Source organism: Panthera uncia, chromosome D1 (genome assembly GCF_023721935.1).
Source record: "Panthera uncia isolate 11264 chromosome D1, Puncia_PCG_1.0, whole genome shotgun sequence".
Taxonomy (NCBI): domain Eukaryota; kingdom Metazoa; phylum Chordata; class Mammalia; order Carnivora; family Felidae; genus Panthera; species Panthera uncia.
In genome coordinates, this window is record NC_064808.1 from 95,170,112 (window position 1) to 95,192,536 (window position 22,425).

At 51.5% G+C, this 22,425-nt stretch overlaps 1 protein-coding gene across 4 annotated transcripts; it reads right to left on the reverse strand.

Annotated features, from left to right (window-relative positions):
• Positions 1-10,567: 10,567 nt before the first annotated feature.
• Positions 10,568-22,071, reverse strand: HINFP (histone H4 transcription factor). Of its 4 annotated transcripts, XM_049611962.1 has the most exons (11): positions 21,961-22,069; positions 16,395-16,579; positions 14,022-14,251; positions 13,651-13,762; positions 13,327-13,479; positions 12,748-12,825; positions 12,540-12,660; positions 12,315-12,453; positions 12,098-12,222; positions 11,237-11,537; positions 10,568-10,767 (listed from the first exon to the last, which is right to left on the reverse strand). In XM_049611962.1, the coding sequence occupies exons 1-11, from the start codon at positions 22,005-22,007 to the stop codon at positions 10,756-10,758; spliced, it is 1,503 nt and encodes a 500-aa protein (XP_049467919.1). In that variant the 5' UTR covers positions 22,008-22,069; the 3' UTR covers positions 10,568-10,755. The 4 variants fall into 4 exon arrangements, with proteins under 4 accessions (XP_049467919.1, XP_049467910.1, XP_049467915.1 ...); XM_049611953.1 differs by having other exon boundaries at positions 10,568-11,537; positions 21,961-22,070; XM_049611958.1 differs by having other exon boundaries at positions 10,568-11,537; positions 21,510-22,022.
• Positions 22,072-22,425: the final 354 nt, after the last annotated feature.

Here is a 22,425-nt window from a genome sequence, read left to right on the forward strand (position 1 = left end):
TCTCCTCGGTCCGGCCAGCCCCAGCCCCGGCTCCAGCCTGGCCGCAGCCCGACCCCTACAAGCCCTCACCCGCTCCCCCCTCCCCGCGGTGGCTCTAATCTCCTTACCCCGCAGGCCAGCAGCCCCTGGGGGCTGGAGGGTTGGGGAGCGGGGAGGAGGGAAGGGGCGGCCCGCGGAGGCTGCCCGCTAGCTGGTCTGGGTAGCCGGGTGCGCGCAGGGCGGACCGGGGGAAGGCGGAGGAAGAGGAGGCTCTGGGCCTCCCGCAGCATCCCCCTCCCCATCCCCGGGCGCGACGCCCGGCCCGCCCCTCCCGCCGGCGCCCCGGGGCCCCGGCGGCCGCACCACCCGCACCCAAGACCTCCCCCCTCCACCGCGGCGGGCTCCCCCCTCCCCATCTCCCGCGTGCCTAGTCACCTTGATGCGCCCCCGGGCCGGTGCGGACCGAGAAGCTTGGCGCTGCCGCGGGCCGGGGACGGAGACTCCGGGCCCTTCTCACCTGCCTCCGGCTGCGGCACCGCGGCCCGGCTCCCGGTCCCGGCGGCGCGGGCCGGGGCGGGGCCGGGGCGGGGCGGGCGACTGGGGAGGGCCCGGGCCCCAGTCCGCCGAGAGATGACAAGGATGGGGAGGGGCGAGGGGGGCGCGCCCCGACTCGGCTGGGCTGCGCACACCCGGTTCCCGGAGCCCGGTCCCGGGCGCTGCGTCCTCCCGAGCCCGCCGGGCGACTGCGCTCCGCTCCCAGCTACTGCTCGCCGGTCCCGCTGTTCTTAAAGGGCCCGCGCGGCCCCGCAGCCGGCGGGGGGCGAGCAAGGCGAAGGGGACGGCGGTGCCGGCGACGCGGAGGCCGGAGCCAGCGCAGGTGTGGCCCCGGGACTGGGGGGTTGGCGACCAAAGGCCAACTTGAAGACAGGAAAGGAGCTGAAGTCGTGCAGTGGGGACAAGTCCCTGGATTACATACTAGATGACGGTGGTGCGTATATGGGGTGGGGGGGGGTGGGCATGAGGGTGCAGATGCCATCTCTCTCAAGGGATTGTGAAAGCTGTCAGACTGCGCGCGCACGCACGCACGCACACACACACACACACGCCATCAGTTTCCCTCGGTTCTGGCCCTTGAGCTCAGGCTTCCCCCAGGGATTCCCCAAACTAGATAAAAGGCTTTGAAAGCTAGTCTTGGGATATCCTCCTCCCCTTTCCCCACACCACCCCCACTTTCCCTCTCTAAGCCGGAGGAAACTAGTTAAGAAGGGAAGGAGAGTGGATGCCTTGGGAGAGCTAGAAAGCAGCTCCAAGGTTAAGGTGGTACTTAGAGCTCAACCTGCTTCGCCTGTAGACATCTTTATTCTCCCAGGCAAATTCAGGCCTTTAAGACAGGCACAAGCCTTATACACAAGCACATATGCGCCAGGGCATGTACAGGGCTCACAGACACGGCCTTCCGCATCTCCTAGCACACACGTGCGTTCTCTCCCTCACCCCACAAGCCTTCAAATGCAGGTCTCCAGAACACTCTGGGGCTTGCCCCTGCTTTGCTCCTTACTCTTGCTCCTCTTGGTCCCTGCTTGCCCCAGACCCAGTCTTCTAGGGGTAAGTAGGTTAGCCAGTTGAGACGTGTGACCTGAGCTTTTAAGTTCCCACCAGTCACAGGGCAAAGACAGATGGGAGGGGAGGCTGCTGGTGCTGCAGCCACCTTCTTACTGCAGCAGTTGAGAGGTTACTAGCAGTCAAACCTCTCCCCTGCTCATCGGCCCCTCCTCCAGCCTCTCCAGCGCATGAGCGCCCTGAGGCTGGCAGCCTCTTCGAGACATCACCAGGCTCCACCCTGTAACTGTAAGGTTCAGTGGGTTTCGGGTCCAGCCCTCCTTACCTTCCCCCCCACCCCATGCCCTACATCACCGCCGTTCCTCAGGACCAACGTTCTCCTTCTCCAGATGGACCCTCCGTTCTCCAAGTTAACTCCAATGCCCTAGTATAGACTCCCCATCGCCAATGGTTGCATTCATTGAGCGATCATTATGGACCTGGCGTTATCTGACTTCATTCTCACAATATCCTCATGCGGCAGGCATTACAACTTCTCTTTAGAAATAAAGAAACATGCGACAACGTGGTTGGAACTGGAGTGTATTATAATAAGCGAAATTAGTCAGAGAAAGACAAATATCATATGACTTCACTCACATGTGGAATTTAAGATACAAAACAGACGAACATAAGGGAAGGGAAGCAAAAATAATATAAAAACAAGGAGGGGGACAAACCATAAGAGACTCTTAAATACAGAGAACAAACTGAGGTTGCTGAAGGGGTTTTGAGTGGGGGTTGGGGGAAGGGCTAATTGGGCAAGAGGCATTAAGGAGGACACTTGTTGGGATGAGCACTGGGTGTTACACATACGGGATGAATCACTGGATTCTACTCCTGAAGTCATTATTTTAAAAATAATGTAAATTTTAAAAAATAATAAATTTAAAAGAAGGAAAGAAGAGAAGGAAGGAAGGAAGGAAGGAAAGAAGGAAGAAAGGAAGGAAGGAAGGAAGGAAAGAAAAGAAAGAGAAAGAAAGAAAGAAAGAAAGAAAGAAAGAAAGAAAGACAGGCATAAGGAGGTTGGTTAAGCAATGTGCCCAAGAGGCACAGCAGCAGAACAGGGCTTGAATCCTGAAGTTTTTGCTTTTACCCACCTGCTATGGGGCCTCTCAGAACCCTATTCTCAAATGGACTCCCTCCCTCCCTCCTGTTTTCTAGACAGGCTCTTCCATTCTCCCAAGATAACCACATCTTAATGACACCCCCTCCTTTCCCTGGCATACAACTTTCCAATTCTCGGGAAAATGTTCTCCCCTTTCTTAGGAACACAGTGTCCCCCTTTCCTCGGGACAGGCTTCCCCAGCTTCAGAGACCAACATTTCCAAGTGTTCCATCAGCTTTCCACGCCATAGGATTTACACCCCATGCCCCAGAGCCGTGGTCCTCAGCCCTGGCTACGAGTTAAACATCACTTGGGGGATGTCTACAAAATATGTCCAGATAGTACCGCAAACCAGTTAGTCCTGATCTCAGGACTCAGCTCTTAGTGTTTTTAAAAAGCTCCCCGGTGGACCCCACTGGGTAGGAAGTCGAGAGCCCCTGCCCTAATTGAACCTTCCATCCCCTGGGTTTGAACACGTGCCATGGACCCATGAAAGTCCTCCCTCTTCCCTAGAACAGACTTTCCCATTCTCTAGGGCACCCTCTCCCCATTTTGTGAACATATCTTCCATGTCCTGAATCTGGAGTCAGTTATCTGCTTTCTGATTTTGATGCTTTGATTCATTCTGTGTTCTTTTTTTTTTTTTAATTTTTTTTTTTAACGTTTATTTATTTTTGAGACAGAGAGAGACAGAGCATGAACGGGGGAGGGGCAGAGAGAGAGGGAGACACAGAATCTGAAACAGTCTCCAGGCTCTGAGCCAGCAGCCCAGAGCCCGACGCGGGGCTCGAACTCACGGACCGCGAGATCGTGACCTGAGCTGAAGTCGGACGCTTAACTGACTGAGCCACCCAGGCGCCCCCATTCTGTGTTCTTAAGCAACTTTCTCCACCTCTCTGAGCTTCATCCATGAAATAGAGATGATAAAAATTCCTGCAGATCGGCCTCAAAAGAGTCTCATGAGGTTCAAGTGTCCAAGACCTTAGTGTTTATTCTCAAGAATAGATCATACATCCTTACTCTCCAGGCCAGGCTTACCATGGTTCATTTTATTTCCCCCAGAAGAAGCTCCCGTTTTCTTGGCAAATGAGGGAAACTACATTTATTGAAGGCCTACTATGTGCTAGGCACGTGGCATAACCACATGACCTCTGAAAAGAGCTAGGTCTGTATCTTTCTCCCCTGGATTCTTAGAACTTGGACACACAAAGTACTCAATAGCTATCAGCTGCCTGAATGGTCTAACCAGTCCTCATGACAATTTTATGAGGTCAATATTATCCTCCTGTGTCTCAGATAAGGAAACTGACGCTCAGAAATGTCAAGCACAAGTATGAGTTGATGTGATGGCTCCAGGGATCCATGTCAGAATCATCTGGCAGGCTTGTTAAAACAAATTGTTAGGGGCGCCTGGGTGGCTCAGTCGGTTGAGCTTCTGACTTCGGCTCAGGTCATGATCTCACAGTTCGTGAGTTCGAGCCCCGCGTCGGGCTCTGTGCTGACAGCTCGGAGCCTGGAGCCTGTTTCGGATTCTGTGTCTCCCTCTCTCTCTCTCTGACCCTCCCCCGTTCATGCTCTGTCTCTCTCTGTCTCAAAAGTAAATAAACGCTAAAAAAAAAATAATAAAAAAAAATACAAAAAAACCCAAATTGTTAGCCCTACCCCCAGACTTTCTGACTCAGCATCCGCAGTGGGGCCAGAGAATCGGCATCTCTAATAAGTCCCTAGGTGATGCTGATACTGCTAGTCTAGAGACCACACTTTGAGAACCATTGCTCAAGAGACCCTTCATTCCTCAGTCCAGACCTCATCATTCCCAGAACAACCCCCCCTATCACCTACCAAGGACTTTCCCTCAGAGTGGACCTGCTCCCTCTTCCCCAAATAGTCCTTCTCCATTCCCTGAGACTGATCCTTTTCTTTCTCTGAGACCTCCCCAGTTCCCATCCCAGACCCTTCCCCCCTTCCCAAGAGGGAGCCTCCAAACAGGAGGCTCCTTAGACCCAGAAAGGTAAGGGTTGATGATAATTGGCTTACGAGGAACAAGGCAGAAGCAGAAAACTCCTGTCTCAGCTTAGTGCCAGGAGTTAATCTAGCAGACGGGTGCTCTGGGCAGGGATTTGTGGGAGAAGCAGGTGGTAAGGAGCTTTATGTACCTATGGCAAAAGGGGGGTAGCAGTGTCCTATGGGACCGGGGGAGGAACTGGACTGGGGACTCTGGAACCAACTCAGTTCTGTTCCCACCACCCCAGGCCACTCATCCGCGGGGCCTCCTTTGCCCACGGCACTAGTCTCTCGTCTTCGCCAAGAATGGTTTTAAAATGTATTTATCGGGGCACCTGGGTGGCGCAGTCGGTTAAGCGTCCGACTTCAGCCAGGTCACGATCTTGCGGTCCGTGAGTTCGAGCCCCGCGTCAGGCTCTGGGCTGATGGCTCGGAGCCTGGAGCCTGTTTCCGATTCTGTGTTTCCCTCTCTCTCTGCCCCTCCCCCATTCATGCTCTGTCTCTCTCTGTCCCAAAAATAAATTAAAAAAAAAAAAAAAAAAAAAACGTTGAAAAAAAAATGTATTTATCAATAGAAGGACCCTCTGCTGGCCACTGGGGGAAATGCAGCTCAGGACTGGGAATGAGGGGTGGATTAAGGGGGAGGCTGACGGAGCCCTCCCCTACCCAAGGCAGGAAGCAAAGATGGGCGTAGGCTCGAATCTGGACGGTGGAGGGGGGTACCTGCTAGGCAGAGCCCCTGCTGTTGCTTTCTAAAGGATCTTTATTCTTTTAAAATTATAAAAATACAGGGGGACTTGCATGGCTGAGTTGGCTAAGCGTCTGACTTCCGATCAGGTCAGGATCGTACCAGTCCTGAGTTCAAGCCCCGTGTGGGGCTCTGCACTGGCAGCAATGGGCCTGCTTGGGATTCTCTCTCCCTCCCTCTTTCTCTGCCTCGCCCCCATTCACGTGCTCTGCTTCTCTCTCTCTCTCAAAATAAATAAATAAACTTTTAAAAAAAAAGTGTAGTAAGTAAGGGGTCAGTCAGTTAAGCGTCAGACTGGCTCAGGTCATGGTCTCAGAGTTCAAGCCCCAAGACCCCTTGAGACCCGCATCGTTCAAGCCCCGATCCCTGCATCAGGCTCTCGGCTCTCGGCTATCAGCACGGAGCCCACTCCTGATCCTCTGTCCCCCTCTCTCTCTGCATGCCCCCTCGCTTTCGGTCTCAAAAGTAAATATTTTTTTGCAAATAATGAGAAGAAACAAACTAAAAAATAAATAAATAAATAAAAATAAAAAGAAAGACTGGTTTGCAAGATGTGGAAAAAAAAAAAAAAGTAAATATTTTTTTAAAGTGTAACACATACCTCTCCATCTCTCCCCTGCTATGTTGTACCACTTCCTTCTGCTAAGAAGAAAACGAGGGGACCTCCAAAGCTGCAAAATGTCAAGGGTCACTACCCAAGAGTCTCTGTCTCTTTTTCCTTCTGATCCCACACACCCCCCTCCTCTTAGTCTCAGCTTGTTTCTTCCCTTACAACTTGAACCTCCACCACACCTCTCGGTTATGTGTGTCCTTTGCATGGAACCAGCCTTGAGTGGGTGTCACCCAGTGGTTCTCTGGCGTCGGTTCCCCTTGTGAGACAGGACCCACTCCACTGGAGGGGACACAAAGGCCTCTGCAGGTAGGTGTTTCCCTTGGACTCTTCCACTCCTGTGACATGTCTCCACTCTGCAGCCTACTTCTTTCTTTCTTTCTTTCTTTCTTTCTTTCTTTCTTTTAACGTTTATTTATTATTGAGAGACAGAGAGACACAGAGTGTGAGCAGGGGAGGGGTAGACAGAGGGGGAGACACGGAATCCGAAGCAGGCTCCAGGCTCCGAGCTGTCGGCACAGAGCCCGATGCGGGGCTCGAACTCACAAACTGCAAGATCATGACCTGAGCCGAAGTCGGTCACCCAACCAACTGAGCTACCCAGGTGCCTCACCGCAGCCTACTTCTTTTAGATGTACTGTGGACTCTGAATAGCTCCATTTAAAAATGTCCCCTTTCTGACCACAAGTATTCCCCTCTGCCCTCTAATCTTCAGAAGCCCCATCGGAACCTCTAACGCTTTGTTTTTCGCCTTTTTTTTTTTTTTTTTAAGTACGCTCTATGCCCAACATGGGGCTTGAACTCATGACCCTGAGATCAAGAGTTGCATGCTTTATCGACTGAGCCAGCCCGGTGCCCTGAAACCTCCAGTGCTTTGATCCTAACCACTACCTTCTGGTCTCTCAGGGGCTCCCTGTCCAGTCTTCTCCAGCTGCTGTAATTACCCTGCTCCTTGGCCCGACGCCATCCACGTCCTGGCTGTGGGTCAACCCAGCGGTCTGTCTTCTGCTTTTGCTCCGGGGGTGCTGGTATCTGCTACAAAAAAGTACCTGGTTGTGCTGAATTTGCCAGTGCCTGATCTTGGCCTTCGACCATCAGCTGATCTCACTCTTTTATCTTCTAATGGTGATTCTTATCACTCTCCTCAAAACTTCAATTCCTACTTCCTCAAGGAAATAGAGACAACCAGATGTGAAAGCTTTCTCACCCCTCCCGTTCATCCCTCCTTCCCTGGCTCCAAAGGGGTGGCTCCATTCCTTCCCCAGGTGTCATTTATCTACTTGTCCTCTCTATTCCTTGCCCGGTCAAGAAATGCAAGCTATTAAGCGTGAAGAGTTGCCAGCATCCACCAACCTTGCCTCTCGGCCTCAACTCCTGCTGTTGAACAGGACGGCTGTGCTCCTTATTCCCGAAGTGCATCATGGGATGCCTGCCCTTGAGCAAAATTCATCCATTCATCTACCGCTCACTATACCTATATTCGATAGGTCGTAACCTTACGGAAATGACCTGATTCCCCACGACCATTCCTCCCTCTCCTCATCTTGGGGAATCATTGCTCTTCTATACCTTAGTCAGCTCTCCTGTGCTCTTCTCTGAGACTGTGGACTTGCCCCAAGTAAGAGAAAAGAAGCATTCGCTTCCACACTCCTGGGCCGCCTGCCTTCTCTTTGTACCCCCACTCTTTAAGGGACAGTAAAGTAGGCTGTCTCCTTAATCTTCAGACACCATGATGTCTGACGTATGGGCTGACTCGGGATGAAACCCTAAGGTAATCAAATTAGCAGTGTCATCGCCCTACCTCCAAAGTCCTGCGCTGACCCAGCCCCAGCCTCTGATATCCTTCCACAGGCCTCTAGTTGCTTCGATTCCATAACCCCTCACGCTAGCTCCGGTGCTTTCTAACCTATGCATGCTGAGCCCAGAATCCCCTTCCCCCGAAGAACTAGATTCACGCGGTAGCAAGCCAGAACCTCTTCCGCTGTCCCCATGGTACAGAGCATGAGATCTGGTGTGGGTGTAACAGCCAAGACTGGTGAGGGAGGTACTTTACATAAGGGATTGGCTTGATCCTCAAGACACTGCTCAACTGAGGAAAGGACGGCATCAGGGATGCTGGAGGGGGCAGCCTCAGCCACTGCTTAGGGCACCAGCAAGGGGGCGCCTGGGTGGCTCAGTCGGTTGAGCATCTGACTTCGGCTCAGGTCATGATCTCACGGTCCGTGGGTTCGAGCCCGCGTCGGGCTCTGTGCTGACAGCTCGGAGCCTGGAGCCCGCTTCGGATTCTGTGTCTCCCTCTCGCTCTGCCCCTCCCCTGCTCATGCTCTGTCTCTCTCTGTCTCGAAAATAAATAAAAACGTTTAAAAAAAATTTTTTTTTGTTAGCTTATTTTATTGTAAGAATACACAGCATATAATACATATACAAAACATGTGTTAATCAACTTCTTACGTTATTGATGAGGCTTCTGGTTAACGGCAGGCTATCACCAGTTAAGTTTTAGGGGAGTCAAAAGTTACACATGGATTTTCAATTACGTGGGGGGAGTCGGCGCCCCCACCCCCCCGCATTGTTCAAGGATCCACTGTATTTGAACCGTATAGGGAAAGTGGGGCACCACCGTGTGTTTTCAAGGTTTGGAGTCTTTAAAGTCTTCATCTGGTCATGGTTAGGAGAAAGGTCTCTAGGGACTTGCCTTTGGGGTTTGTCTTTGGCCCTGTTTTATTCAACCTTTTAATCCACCTCTTGGGGACAGGTGTCAATCTCACAAGACAAAATTTAATAAGGACAAACAGGAGGGCCTGCTGTTAAGACCAAGGTAACAAGTGCATACCTCAGAGGTAAAGGAGCATGGTTTGGGCAGCACGAAGTATGGAAAGACAGGGGGTTCTAGAGGGCAGTGGCTTCACAATGTGCAACCACCAAAAACACAGACCCAGAGGAGGTGGGGTGGAAGGGGCCCCAAATTAAGTGACGTGAGAAGATATAGAAGAGACTGAGGGTACTTAGCCCAAAGAAGCCTCGCTTGTCTTCGACGAACTGAAGGCCTGCTGGGGTTAGTGGATTATACTTGTTTAGGGGAAGGACAGGGCGTGGGTGGCAAAATCAGTACAAGACCCTAGAGGAGTGAGCCTGGGAATGAGATGGCCTTGCTTGAGCACATTTTTCATTCACATTTCCTCTCTTCTCCACACTGCCATTTCCTCGAAGGTGCTCTCGTAGAGGCAACGTGAACATCCACACGGGCATAACCTTAAAGCCCTCATTGTTTCTTGCCTGAATTCTTCCCAGCAGCCCCCTAACTTCTCACTGTTCCAATCTGTATTCCTCATCACTGGCAGAATCACCGTCCTAAAACCTCACGTGGATCCTTTTGGGTGGCCCGGCCTTCCTTCCTGGTCTCATCTCTCCCCGTGGCGTACTGCCCTGTGCTGCAGGCCACGGAGTCCTCCTTCAGGTGTAGAGACCTGGTTTCCTCTACCTGGAACAATGTGTCTACCTCTTTGTACCTTGTAGCTCTAATCACTTCCTCGATGAAGCCTTTCCTGATCCCTCACGCACATAATGCTGTCTCCTCCTCCTCTGAGCCTGCTCAGTGAACTCTGGTAGGCTTCCAACCCTCCACTTACTTTGGTCTTGTCTCTGTACTCCAAGTCTCTTCAGGGCAGAGAGTTTCACTCACCTCTGGGTTTTACTCATCATTTACTGTATCTTTACCACCTGCCACGGCGCCCGGACTATAGAAGGAACTCGGTAAATGGCGGCTGGAATTAACGAAAAGCTTGTTCTTTCCTAAATTCTTCCTGCAACAGGCACATGCTGTTTTTGCGGTAAGAATTAAGTTCGGTCCTCTCAAAAAGGTGCAGAAATCTTCTGTGGGCAGCTTTCTGCCCACGAATACCCCTGAGAGTATTCCCTTGACCTCAAGAGTGGCAGCGACCCCAAGAATGGACACAGGGTGCCGAGAGGTGGCTGGACAGGCCAAGGGAAATGGTTCTTATTTTTGGAGGGTTTCAACCTCTTTGAGAATCTAGTGAAAAACAGACCCTTTCCCCCAGGAAACTGTACATTCAGACACAATTTTCTAACCTGGTCTTTAAACCTACAGTACCTGCCATTCCCTAGGGCCTCCAAATCCACCACCCGTCCCAGCTTCCTCCTCAGCCCCACAGGTAGAGACCCTGCCCCAGAGACACTGGATTCTAACCAGGACTCAGACGGGATGGCCGTGGCCAGGTGCCCTACCTTCCTGTCTCCCAGCCGATCGTGCATTCTAGAGGGAGTGTTACTACTGCCCACTCACAGCCTACGCCTGAGACCTCCATGGAGACAGCAGATGCTCTGGGAAGAAATGGAGACGTTTCACCAAGGGGGGAGGGGGAGGGGAGCAAGAGTAAAGATACAAACAAAAACAAACCCCAGTCACTAAAAGGAGAACAAGCCTAATGAGTCAGCTCCTCTTCTGGGCAGCTGCATCTCCTATCTGGTTGAGAGCCACCAAGCATAAGGAAGACATGAGTAAGAGCCCGTGTTTCTTTTATTACCAAAACAACCGTTACACACACACTCAGTGCCTCCAATCCCATCCCTGAGGGTAACCATGAAAGTCCTTGCGATCGCAGGAGCCCTTTAGAGGGAGACGGCTGCCTGGTTCATGCTGCCTTGGCTGGTTGTAAGGAAAAGGCCCTCGCAGGAACCAGTTATGTGTCACCCACAGACCTAAGGACGGGAATGGGTGCGAGTTGACGGGGGCTTTTACTCACTGTTTCAGAGTGACTAGGGGGTTATGGGTAAGCCTGATACCAGCCCCTCTACAAGGACACACACGACCAGCGCATCCCCCTCAAGGAACCCAAACTTCTCGGGTCCCCACAAAGCGCCGTCTGGCAGAAAAGGAAGTCCTTTGGATCCGCTGAATGACGCAAGCCGGGTCCGGAGTGCACCACACAGCTCTTGGCACCACCCTTAAAGGCATCCGTTGGCAGGGGCTGCCCGCTAGGGGCACCGCCACCAGCCTGGCTCACACGCCAGGGTCTGGGGTAGGAACGGTCAGGCTCTGCAGCCCTCACACCATCTGGATTTGTGGCTCCTCAGCTACTCCCTGAAGCTTTTCCATGACGTTCCCTGAGGGGGGCTCGGGGGCTGGGGGGGGCTCTCCCGGGGCCTCGGACAGCACATAGTAGACAACCTCTTGCTCGCCTTGGGCGTTGGTCTGGTTCACCACATGGACGACGGGGCCGGGGGTGTCCTGAGAGGCCGAGAGGGCCGTGCCGTCACCGCTCCCACCCTCCTCTTCCTCTTCGGCCTCTTCCTGGGGTCCCGGCTCCCCTGGCACTGCTTCAAGAATGATGCCCTGCAGGCTGCTGTCACTCAGCGATGCTCCCGGCTCCAATCCGTCCTGCGGCTGCCGCAGCAGCTGCTGTGTCAGCTCCACACTCTCATAGCGAACCAGCTGCAGCCGCATGTAGCCATCTTCATGCTCCTTGTACCTGGGGAAGCGGGAGCATGGGGGGCAGCAAACATGCGCAGGGGGACGCAGAAATGTCCAGAGACCGGCAAGCTACGGGACAAACACGAGGGATGGGAGAAGCCCTGGGATGTTAAGTGATAGGAGTTGGAGACCAAGAGGGCTCTTTATTGGAATGTGCAGAAGAAATGACAAGAGGGAGGGAGCATTACTCGAAATGGAAAATTTGATGTAGAAACTTGAGGCGGAGGGAGGGAGGGAGGGAGGGAGGGGGTGCAGAGGGGGAAAAAGAAATGATCTGTGTTGGAGGGTGGGAGCGTCACAGGATTCAGGAGATGGCCTTGGGGCTACGGATGAGGGCCCTTAGGCTCCGGTTCTGGCTGTAGGGCTTTGGCACCGTGCCTTCCACTCAAAGGTCACAAAACTCATCTTTGCTCCACCACCGATTCTTGGGGTTCCCCGAACCTCAACGGAGACGGTGGACATCCAATTATCCTCAAATTCAAGGTTAACTTGTTGAAAAGGTATCGGGGGGCCGGGGGGAAGGTCTGCGAACCTACGGGGCAGGGTTCAGAGACATACCGAAAACGGGGGTGCCCTGAGGGCCACTTGAACTGGTGCTTCTCTCGAAGGTGCACGGTGAGGTTGTTGCCCCTCGTGAAGCATTTGTCACATACGTGACATTTGTATCTCGGCTCTGAGTCTCCCTGACGGGGAGGGGAGGGAGAGTGAGGCCAGCTCTGCATCCTGGGCTCCCCCACACCTGCACCTGCCCTCTCCCGCCGACCGCCCAACTCACCTCATGCACTTTTCGGTAATGGGACTTGATAGAGCAGAGGGATCGCGCGCTGAAGCCGCAGCTCTCGAAGTCACACCTGTAGGCGGGCTCCTTGCTATGGGTGTCCAGGTGCTTCCGCAGGTCAATCAGATTCTTGCAGCTGCCGGGAGAGGTCAGGAGCGGTGGGAGGGCACGGGGGACCCTGGACCTCGGGTTCTCTGATTTCTGGCCCCTGGTTCCCCTTACCTGTATTCACAACAGTCACACTTAAAAGGCCGGTCCTCGCTGTGGCGAAAGCGCATGTGGTTTCGGAGGGACGATGGCAGCGGGCAGGTCATATCACACAGAGGACACTTATAGTGATTCACTGAGAGGAGCAGAGAGGAGGCTGTGATCGGGGGCCTAGCGGATACCTGGAGGGTGGGCAAGGAGGTCGGGGGCGCCGGCCGCTCACCATGGTTACGCATATGGTCCCGCAACAGCCGCTCCGTGGCAAATCTCTTGGAACAGTGAGAGCACTGGAAGCGTTGCTCTACAGTGGGGCAGGCAGAAGAGAGCCTGGGCTGCGGAGGATGGCGGAGAGGCACAGACAGGAGAGCAAGCCCGGGAGAGGAGAACCACCCAAGAAAAGGGGGAGCTCAGGAACCAGGGATGGACACAGTACCATGGAAAGAGCATGGCGCTTGCGGTCGAGAACCTGAATGAGAATCCCTGCTTGACCCCTAACTAGCTGTGCGACCTCAGGTAAGTGAGGTAACCTGGCCCTCGGTTTCTTCACCTGCAGAAAGGGGGAGGAGCAGCATACCTCATGGGGTTGCGAGGACTCACTGGGAAGAGATGTGGCACACAGTGAGCACTGAACAGTAAGAGCACCTAATGACTCTCCTGTCACACTGTGGCAGGTGACTGAGTCCTAGAGGTAGATGTAGCCAGGCTGCAGATGCCTTCGGTGGCCCCCACTCCCGGGAACGTGCCCCTTACCCCCACCGCAAGGACGGCCTGCACCCGCTCCCCTTCTTCTCTGATTGCTTACGATCCAACGCGGTCTGGCGACGGATGTGATCTAAGAACTTGGTGTTGTTGGCAAACATGCCCCCGCAGGTGGGGCAGGCCACCACCTTCTCCTGGGTGTGGCTGCGGAGGTGCTCTCGAAGCTTCCGGCAGTCCTTGAAGGTGCAGGTACAGCCTGGGAAGGAAAGCCCAGTCAGGCTCCAACGCCCGGAGGCAGTTCTGACATCAAGTCTCCGGCCAGCAGCCGACCTTACCCTGGGGGACTGGTCCCATGCCCCGCCGCCGCCCCAACCCCTTGCCACCCCCAGGGATTCTTTAAGGACAAGACGTTAAGGAGTGGCCCTACCTTTCCAGCCACACAGCACCACCTGGTTGTCTTTGCCGACCGCTTGGTATTCACAGCACAGGCTGTGTGCTTCCACGTGCCGATAGAACCACTCGGGGTTGTCGAAGGAACTCTGTGCCAGGGGCAACCTGGGGTTAGGACCGAGGGTGGCTAGAGGGACTTTTACACCGACGTGCCCAAAGGGGGTTTCTTGGCGCTCCCTCAAACTAACTCGGTGGGCCTGAGAAAGTTGGAGCATGGGGGCCACCCGGAAACGAAATGACACAGTAGCAGGAACCTGGCAGACGCAGGGCATCCCTGAGAGGGTCAAGGCATCTTGAGCTAAGATCCCCAACTTCCTCCCACCCCTACGCCCAGCACTGCCCGCTGACCTCACAGTGCTCCCACAGACACAGGAAGTGGTCAGGGATGTCAGGGATGATGTTGCGGCTCTGGAAGTCCAGGATGCAGGGGCTGAGGTCGGCCTGGCTCTGCAGGGCCTGCAGCCCCCACTGCTTCAGCTTGGTGTGGTAGCAGTGGAAGTAGACGTGGCGGATGAGGTCAGCAGAACTGTCCATAGAGCAAAAGCCACACTCCTGCCACAAGCAGGAGAATTCTTCTTCTGCAGAAAGGGGTTTAGGGGGAAAAGTCTGATACCTTCCAAAGCTCAGCTCTCCTTCTACCTGTGACACTTAGCGGCGAGCGAGCAGGCTGGACTCTGACCAAATGACCACAGTTCATTCGGCAAATACCAGCATTTCACAACTACCAATCGTGCACCAGGCACTGGGGGGGGGGGGGGGGGGGGGGGGTAGTGATGAGTAAAGAGTCCCCGTCCTTGCCCTCACGATAGCTTTCAGTCAGGGAGAGGAAACGTTAGTTAAGTAATCCCACGTATAAATCTAAAAGCGCAGCCAGCTCCGAGTTCTATGAAGGGGGCAGGGGGTGCGGGTTACTGCAACGTAATTAAACAGAGCCCATCTGACGTAGGCATGGGGGACTCGGAAGTGTCCCTGCGTTGAGATCCGAAGGGCGAGCATCCGTGAGCTAGATGGAGAAGTGTGGTCGAGGCAGAGGGAAGGGTGTGCGCAAGGTCCAGAGCCACCAACTCACAGTGTGGCTGGCGTGCGCTGCCGGCTCCCGAGCTGGGACACCCCTCACTCCTTCCCGTCGGACCGCAGGTCCTTCTTTCCTCCAAATTCTGCCCGAGATCCACCCTCTCCGGGAAAGCCATCAGCTGCGGCAGTCCAATGCCTGGCTCTCACGCACCTCTCTCGAAGCACATTTTCAATGCTTTACAGGGGCTCACTTGTTTTTAAAAGGAGCTACTCTGAAATATATAATAACCCCCTAATTTCCCTGTTGTGTACGTACTGTTTGACTTCTGAAACTATCACTTATGCTTCATAGTCACGAGACTTAAAACAGAATCTGAGGTTGGGGAAGGAGAGCTGCCTCTGTACTTTCTGTAGAACAGAATTTTTAAAACTGTTTTGTGACCTGTTAGTGACTGAATACATCAATTTAGGGAGGCGCATAACAATTTTTATTTTTTTAAGTAGGCTCCATGCCCAACGTGGGGCTTGAACTCACGACCCTGAGACCAAGAGTCACATGCTCTACCCACTGGGCCGGCCAGGCACTCCCCCCCATTTTTTTTTTTTTTTTAATGAAAAAGAATAAGAATACTTGAGAGAACATTTAACAAAAGCAAGTATTGTTTCAAGCATTTTTTTAACTTTTTATCTGGGGTTGGGAAGTAAAACGCATGCCTATCTGGTAGTTGCAGTGGGAAAAAAAAAACAAAAACTGAGAAGCATTACCAGAGAAGCAGAAAAGCAGGTTGTCGACAGCCTGTATAATAATAATATGATCCTTTTTAAAAAAGAAAATCATCTTTATCTAATTTATTATTGCATGCAGAGAGACGTCAAAAGGACATTCACTAAAGTAATGTCACTAATTGCCTTTTGATGGCAGGATGGAGGATTCAGATTTATCCCACGTTTCCTTGTTGAATGAATTTTCCATGATGAGTCTACGATTCTTTTGTTTTTTAATGTGAAATTTATTGTCAGATTGGTTTCCATACAACACCCAGTGCTCCTCCCAACAGGTGCCCTCCTCAAGGCCCATCCCCCACTTTCTCCTCCCCCGCACCCTCCATCAACCCTCAGTTTATTCTCAGTTTTTAAGAGTCTCTTATGGTTTGCCTCCCTCCCTAACTTTTTTTTCCCCTTCCCCTCCCCCATGGTCTTCTGTTCAGTTTCTCAGGATCCACATAAGAGTGAAAACATATGGTATCTCTCTTTCTCTGTATGACTATTTCACTTAGCATCACACTCTCCAGTTCCATCCACGTTGCTACAAAGGGCCATATTTCATTCTTTCTCATTGCCAAGTAGTACTCCATTGTGTATATAAACCACAATTTCTTTATCCATTCATCACTTGATGCACATTTAGGCTCTTTCCACAATTTGGCTATTGTTGAGAGTGCTGCTGTAAACATTGGGGTACGAGTGCCCCTCTGCATCAGTACTCCTGTATCCCTTGGGTAAATTCCTAGCAGTGCTATTGCTGGGTCACAGGGTAGGTCTATTTTTAATTTTTTGAGGCACCTCCACACCGTTTTCCAGAGCGGCTGCGCCAGTTTGCATTCCCATCTACAATGCTTTTATAAGCGAAACAAGCACAATTAGGCAAGGAAAGTCAGACGTTCCACCTTCCTTGAGCTCCTTCCCCCTCCTGTCCTGCCCCCTTACCAAGTGGGTCCTCCTCCTCCTCCTCCTCCTCCCCGGAGCCGTGCAGGTGCTGCCGGAGGTGCTGAGTGACATGTTCGCAGAACTCCTCCATGGCTGAGCACACAAAAGAGCAGGACCCCCACTCACACTGTAGCCCCAGATTCTCCTTTCGGGGAACTTTCCCAGGGGGCGGCATGGCCTTCACCCTAGAGGGGAAAGAAACCCACAGCTGCAAGGATTCCACCCAAACGCCACCAGGGGGTGAACGGCTGGGCTGACAGGCTGCCTAGAGGCGGCAGCAGGCGCCTTCTCCCGTGACCTGCGAGAAACCCTGTGCTTTTTCAATAAGGATGGAGTAGCAGTTCCTCAAACCCCTGGAAGCTGTCTGGCGTTCTTGGGAAGGGAAAAACACACTAACATTATTGAGCGTGTGCCAGGCACTGAGCTAAGAACTTTAAAGGCACATTTCTCTTGAAGCTTCAGAGCAACTGGCCAAGAAGGAATTAATTATTCCAATGGGATGCAGAACAACGCACAGGTTCAAAGAGATGGCTCTGGACAAGGAAGAGACTTCAAATCTAGACTCCTGTGTCCGCCACCTACTAGCTGTGTGACCTTGGCCAAGTAACTTAACCCTTCTGTTCCTGAACATCCTCATCTTCAAAACGGGGATAGCAAAACCTTTTGTTGTTAATTTCACACTTAACTATATATCAAGCATCATACTAAGCATATTATATTACATCACTGAATTCCCAACACCACCCTATGAGGTAAGTACTATTTTTGACTTCACTTACAAATAGGAACCTCTGGCTCAGAGAGGTTAACTGGTTTGCTCAAGGTCACACACTACTGGTGTGGTAGGGTCAGGTCAGGCTGACTCCAAAGTCCATATTCTTTCCACACAGCTTACAGATGAGCCCAGAAGCTCTTTTATTTTTCACTGCATCATGTCCTAAATCCCCACCAGACTTTCAAACTGCCATACTGTCAGCCTTTGCCTAATCTCCCAGTGGTTACTCACCACTCCCCTGACATTCTCTGAACTAAAATGTCTATTTAATCCTTGAACAGAGATTTGAACTGTGCGGGCCCATTTATATGCAGACTTTTAAAATACTTTTCAAATACATTGGAAAATTTTGGGATGTTTGCAACAATTTGAAAAACTTTGCAAATGAACTGTGTAGCCTAGAAATATTTTAAAAAATTAGGGGTGTCTGGGTGGCTCAGTCAGTGAAGGGTCTGACTTTGGCTCAGGTCATGATCTCACAGTCTGTGGGTTCGAGCCCCACGTCAGGCTCTGTGCTGACAGCTCAGAGCCTGGAGCCTGCTTCAGATTCTCTATCTCCCTCTCTCTCTGCCCCTCCCCTGCTCACACTGTCTCTTAAAAAAATAAGAAAAAGGTAGGTCACAAACACATAAAATCTATGTAGACACCAGTCTTTCATTATTTAATACCATAAAATATATACAAATCTATTTAAAAAGTTAAAATTTATCAGGGCACCAGGCTGGCTCAGTCAGTGGAGCATATAATTCTTGATCTCGGGGTCATGAGTTTGAGCCCCACACTGGGTGTAGAGATTACTTAAAAAATTTTTTTATTAAGTTAAAATTTATCAAAACTTACACACACACCTACAGACTGTCATCTTTTCATTTTTGACATCTAGTGTTAGCAATACATGTAACATCTGCAGTGTTGTTGTTTTTTTTTACATAAGACAATATTTTTTAAAGTTTATTTATTAAGAGAGAGAGAATTTATTAAGAGAGAGAATAATTTAATTATTAAGAGAGACAGGCTCCGCACTGTCAGCACAGAGCTCGATGCGGGGCTCGAACTCACGACCCGTGAGATCATGACCTGAGCCAAAACCAAGAGTCAGATGCTTAACCGACAGTAGAGCTATTAGTAGTTAAGCTTTGGGGGAGTCAAAAGTTATACATGAATTTTTGATTGCATAAGGGTTGGCACCCCAACCTCCACGTTGTTCAAGGGTCAAGTACAGATTCCATTTGAACAAAAGAGGCCTTATCTGTCTAGCTGATATCGTACCTTGGGTATTTACAGTGCTAGTCATGCTTAGGCCTATAATAAATGCCTGTTGAAGAAAGCTGAATAAGAACCTGCAGGTTCTCCACCTTTAATATGAATTCAATTGCAGGGTTCTCTAGCCACCCTGCCAGAGATTCGGATTCAGGTAGGCTGGGGTTAAGCTTAGAAATCTGCCCTTTTACCTCGGCACCCCAGTTCTGATGCAGGCAGTTCCAGAAGCGCAGTTTGTGGAACAATAAAAGAATAGTTTCCCTCATTAAAAGGAAACAGAATGACAGAGGACAGCAGTGAAAGCAAAAGTCCAGGGACAAGAGAGGACACCAAGAGGCCTTGACTCTGCCTGGTGTGTCACCTCTGGGCGGATGTTAACTGATTGTCGCTGCCCTAGAAGGGAGCAAGGCACTGGTCTACCTGATAGAGCTGGGAACTCTGGGAAAGGCCTCTACTTACTACACACGGAGAAGAAAAAAAAACACAGAAAAAACAAAACACGTGAAATCCTTCATGACTACAAGTTCAAGAACCTCTTATACCTAACTGCTTATCAGAGAAACCCCTTTTTAAGCCAAGGCTTTTGCCCCTCCTCCGAGAAGCCAGTCACCTCGGACACTCTGGGATGACCATGGGGCTGCTGGGCTGCTCGAGACTAACAGTGAACCTTATCAGGAGAAAATGTTCACTGTTTTTATAACATTGGGGTAGGAAAAGTAGGGAACACCTTCCTAAGGCAGACACAACATCCCAAACCTCCTCTCTCTGCCTACGGGATTCAAGGCCACCTAGCACCGCGTGCAAAGCTCTTCAACTGAACTCAACTTACTTCTCCAGGAACTGGGTAAAGAAACTAACCCTTATTGAGGGCCTACCATGAGTCAGCCCTGTGGAAACTTCTCTTCCAAAGTTCATTTCAAAGTGAGAGCGCCCAGACTCTAACCCAAAGATCACACCCTCCTCCTCTACACCATGCTGCTGCTCTGGCTTCCTCTCCCATTCATTCGGTCCTCTTCCTCTCTGATTCAATGAACTTTATCTTAAACACATCACGTTCTCCTCAAGCTCTCTGCCTGAGAAACTTCTACCTACCCTTCAAGCCCAATGTCCCCTCCTCGATGAGTTCTTTCCCAATTCATCCAGGCACAGCTGGAATATCTACCTGCTGTCCCCACAGCACTGTGCACACCTTCATTATGGTGCTGCTACAGTGGAATGGAAGGTCTGTCTCCCCCAGACTAGGAGCTTCTCAGCGCAGGGACCATCACCCCTTCATTGCCTATTCCCAACATTAGCACAGAGCTCTGTACTCCCCACACACTCAATAAATGTCAGCATCTGATCACATTCCAGGAAGCTTTCCAAAACTACCCACCCCTCAGATTATGCTTGCCTCTTGGTTCTATGTCTGGCGTAGATAATGCCAGAAAATCTCGACCCTATTTGTGTGCTGCCCATGGTCACTCATGGTCATCTGATGTGTTCTATTCTCATTTGCTCAATGGGACAATCTTAGCTGCTTCTGGGCAGAAACCGCATCGCACCCATCTGAGTCCTTATACTATGTCCAGTACAGTGCTGAGCACAAATGCTCTAAACACACATCTGTTGTTGACTGGTGGGCAAGACCCAGGAGATGGGTTATCTAGATATCGAGAATGACCTGAACTTTAGGCAAAGCTCCCCGAATCCCTCTTTTTTTTTTTTTTTTTAATTTATTTTTGAGAGAGAGAGCGAGTGGGAAAGGGGCAGAGAGAGAGAGGGAGACACAGAATCAGAAGCAGGCTCCAGGCTCTGAGCTGTCAGCACAGAGCCCGACGTGGGGCTCAAACTCACAAACCCGTGAGATCACGACCTGAGCCAAAGTCAAACACTTAACTGACTGAGCCACCAAGGCGCCCCCCTGAATTCCTCTTTTGTCATCCCCCAGCTTCCTTTACTTTCTTTGCCTGTGTCCTACTTGTTTCTAGCCTGGGGAACAGTGGGACAGTGACAATCTGGTCACCACTCCTCTTTCTGTGAGCAAAGTGAGGCAACTTGTACACTGGCGAGGGCAATGGACAAGTTGTCAGAAAACCCGGGTTCAAGTTCCCTGTCTCAATGATTTTACTCTGCCTAGAATAATGTAACATTAAGTACCTACTGTAGGCAAAGCACTGTTCTAAGAATCTTATGTATATAAAAACTCACTAATACAACCACCCACCCATTGAGGGAAGTACCGCTATTATCCCACTTCACAAATGAGGAAATGGGCCCTGATAGGTTAAATAATTTACCCAAAGCCACAAGCTAGGAAGTGATGGAGACAGAATTCAAAGCCAGGGAATTTGGTTCCATTTTCTTTCTACATCTGGCGTCTCATCACTCCTTGTCTGATTCCTTCCTCTCCACAGACCTGGTATCTGTATACACAATACCCCAAACATGTTTTATTAAGTAGCTATTTTGTCAGTTTCCTCCAATAAACTGTGAGCTCCTAGAAAGCCTGGCCTGTGCCCTGTTCAGTTCTAACTTCAGGGCCACGACATCCTAATACAAGCTCTTTTAATGTTTACGTGAATCTAGGACTTATTATTTTATTTTGGATAAATCACCTAGCTTCTCTGAACCTGTTTCTCTAAATGTAAAACAGGATACTAACATCACAGCTGATGTTAGAGTCAACAAAACTGGTTAGAAAGCTCCAACATTTACTAGCTGTGGGGCCCTAGGCAAGTTACTTAAGCCTCAGTTTCCCATATAGCAGAGGAATCATTAAACTTGTCTCACTGGATTGATTTATGGACTAAACTAGATAATGTAGATTAAAATGCTTAGCATAACACACCCCTAGAACTCAACAAGCGTCAGCTATTTGTATCCTTGCTTCTGACGGTGAGATGATCTAAGCAGAATTCTACAAAAAGGTCAACAAAAGGACAACCCGACGGATTCCTAACACTTCTTTTCATCAGGGGTCACAGTAAGAAACAACCAGCAAATACTTGAGTATATATTTTAACGCAAGGCATCAAATTAACCCTGAACGATAGTCAAGAAAAGAAAGGACTGATGTCCTGAACCTCCTAAGGACTCACAATCTGGCCGAAGAGATGACTCTGACGTGTGAAGACAAATGCCAAAACAAAGCACCCGATGAGGGAGGTCAGGACAGAAAGAAATCCCAGTGCACAGGCGAAGCGGGGAAGACTTGTCCTGAGCGGCCGGGATCGGGCCCCTGAAACACCGGGAGAGTTCGAAGAGAAGACAGGAGACCCTCCTGGCAGCCCCGCAGGTTTCTCGTAGTGCTTCCCGCATTAAGGCATGGCGGTGACCACGTCTCAGCAGCAGCCAAGCCCCACACGAGAAAGCAGGGAGGTTCGAGTTGGGGTTAGGGACTAAGGGCCAGGGGCGCTGCAGGCGCCAGGCCGACCGGCGTGGCCGAGCTACAAGACGAAGCCTCGCCAAGGTGACCAGGGAAGAGCCTGGCTTGAGCAGCCTACTCAGAGCGTCCCCAAAGTCGCCCAGGCAAGCCGGAAGCCAATTTACCGTCCCTCCGCTCCCGGGTCTCTCCAGCTCTTCCCACCTCCGACCATCTCCGGAAGGGCGCTTGAGCGACGGCCACCGAGAGCCAATCATCGCTCTCGGATACCTCTAGCAGCCAATGGCCGCTACGACTGACGGAACCCGTGCGCGACCAAAATACGGAAGGGGCGGGAGCAAGGAGCGGCGGGCTTCGGGGATGGTAGCTTTGCTGCAGCCGCTGCGTTCCAGGCGAGGTGCGGGCGAGGATCCCGAGGCCCCGAATTCCCCCAACTGCGCAGGCTCCGCGCTCGGCACCCACTGGGCCTGCGCGGGGCTCCAGCTGCGCCCCGAGTGGCATCTCCTTCGTCGCGTGGGTTACTGTGTTAAGCTGCCCGCGAGCACAGGGAGGGGGAGTAGGAGGAGGCGGCGGTGGCGGCGTGTGAGGCTGGGTGCGCGCCGCTGTAAGCCCCGCCCGGCCCAAATTAGGGT

Coding starts and splice junctions, on each gene's coding strand:
- HINFP (XM_049611953.1), bottom strand. CDS start 22,007: ATGGTCGGAGGTGGGAAGAGCTGGAGAGACCCGGGAGCGGAGGGACG. Junction 14,252..16,394: donor GGAGGAGGAGGACCCACTTG/GTAAGGGGGCAG, acceptor CCCTTTCTGCAG/AAGAAGAATTCTCCTGCTTG. Junction 12,223..12,314: donor ATTACCGAAAAGTGCATGAG/GTGAGTTGGGCG, acceptor CCTCCCCGTCAG/GGAGACTCAGAGCCGAGATA.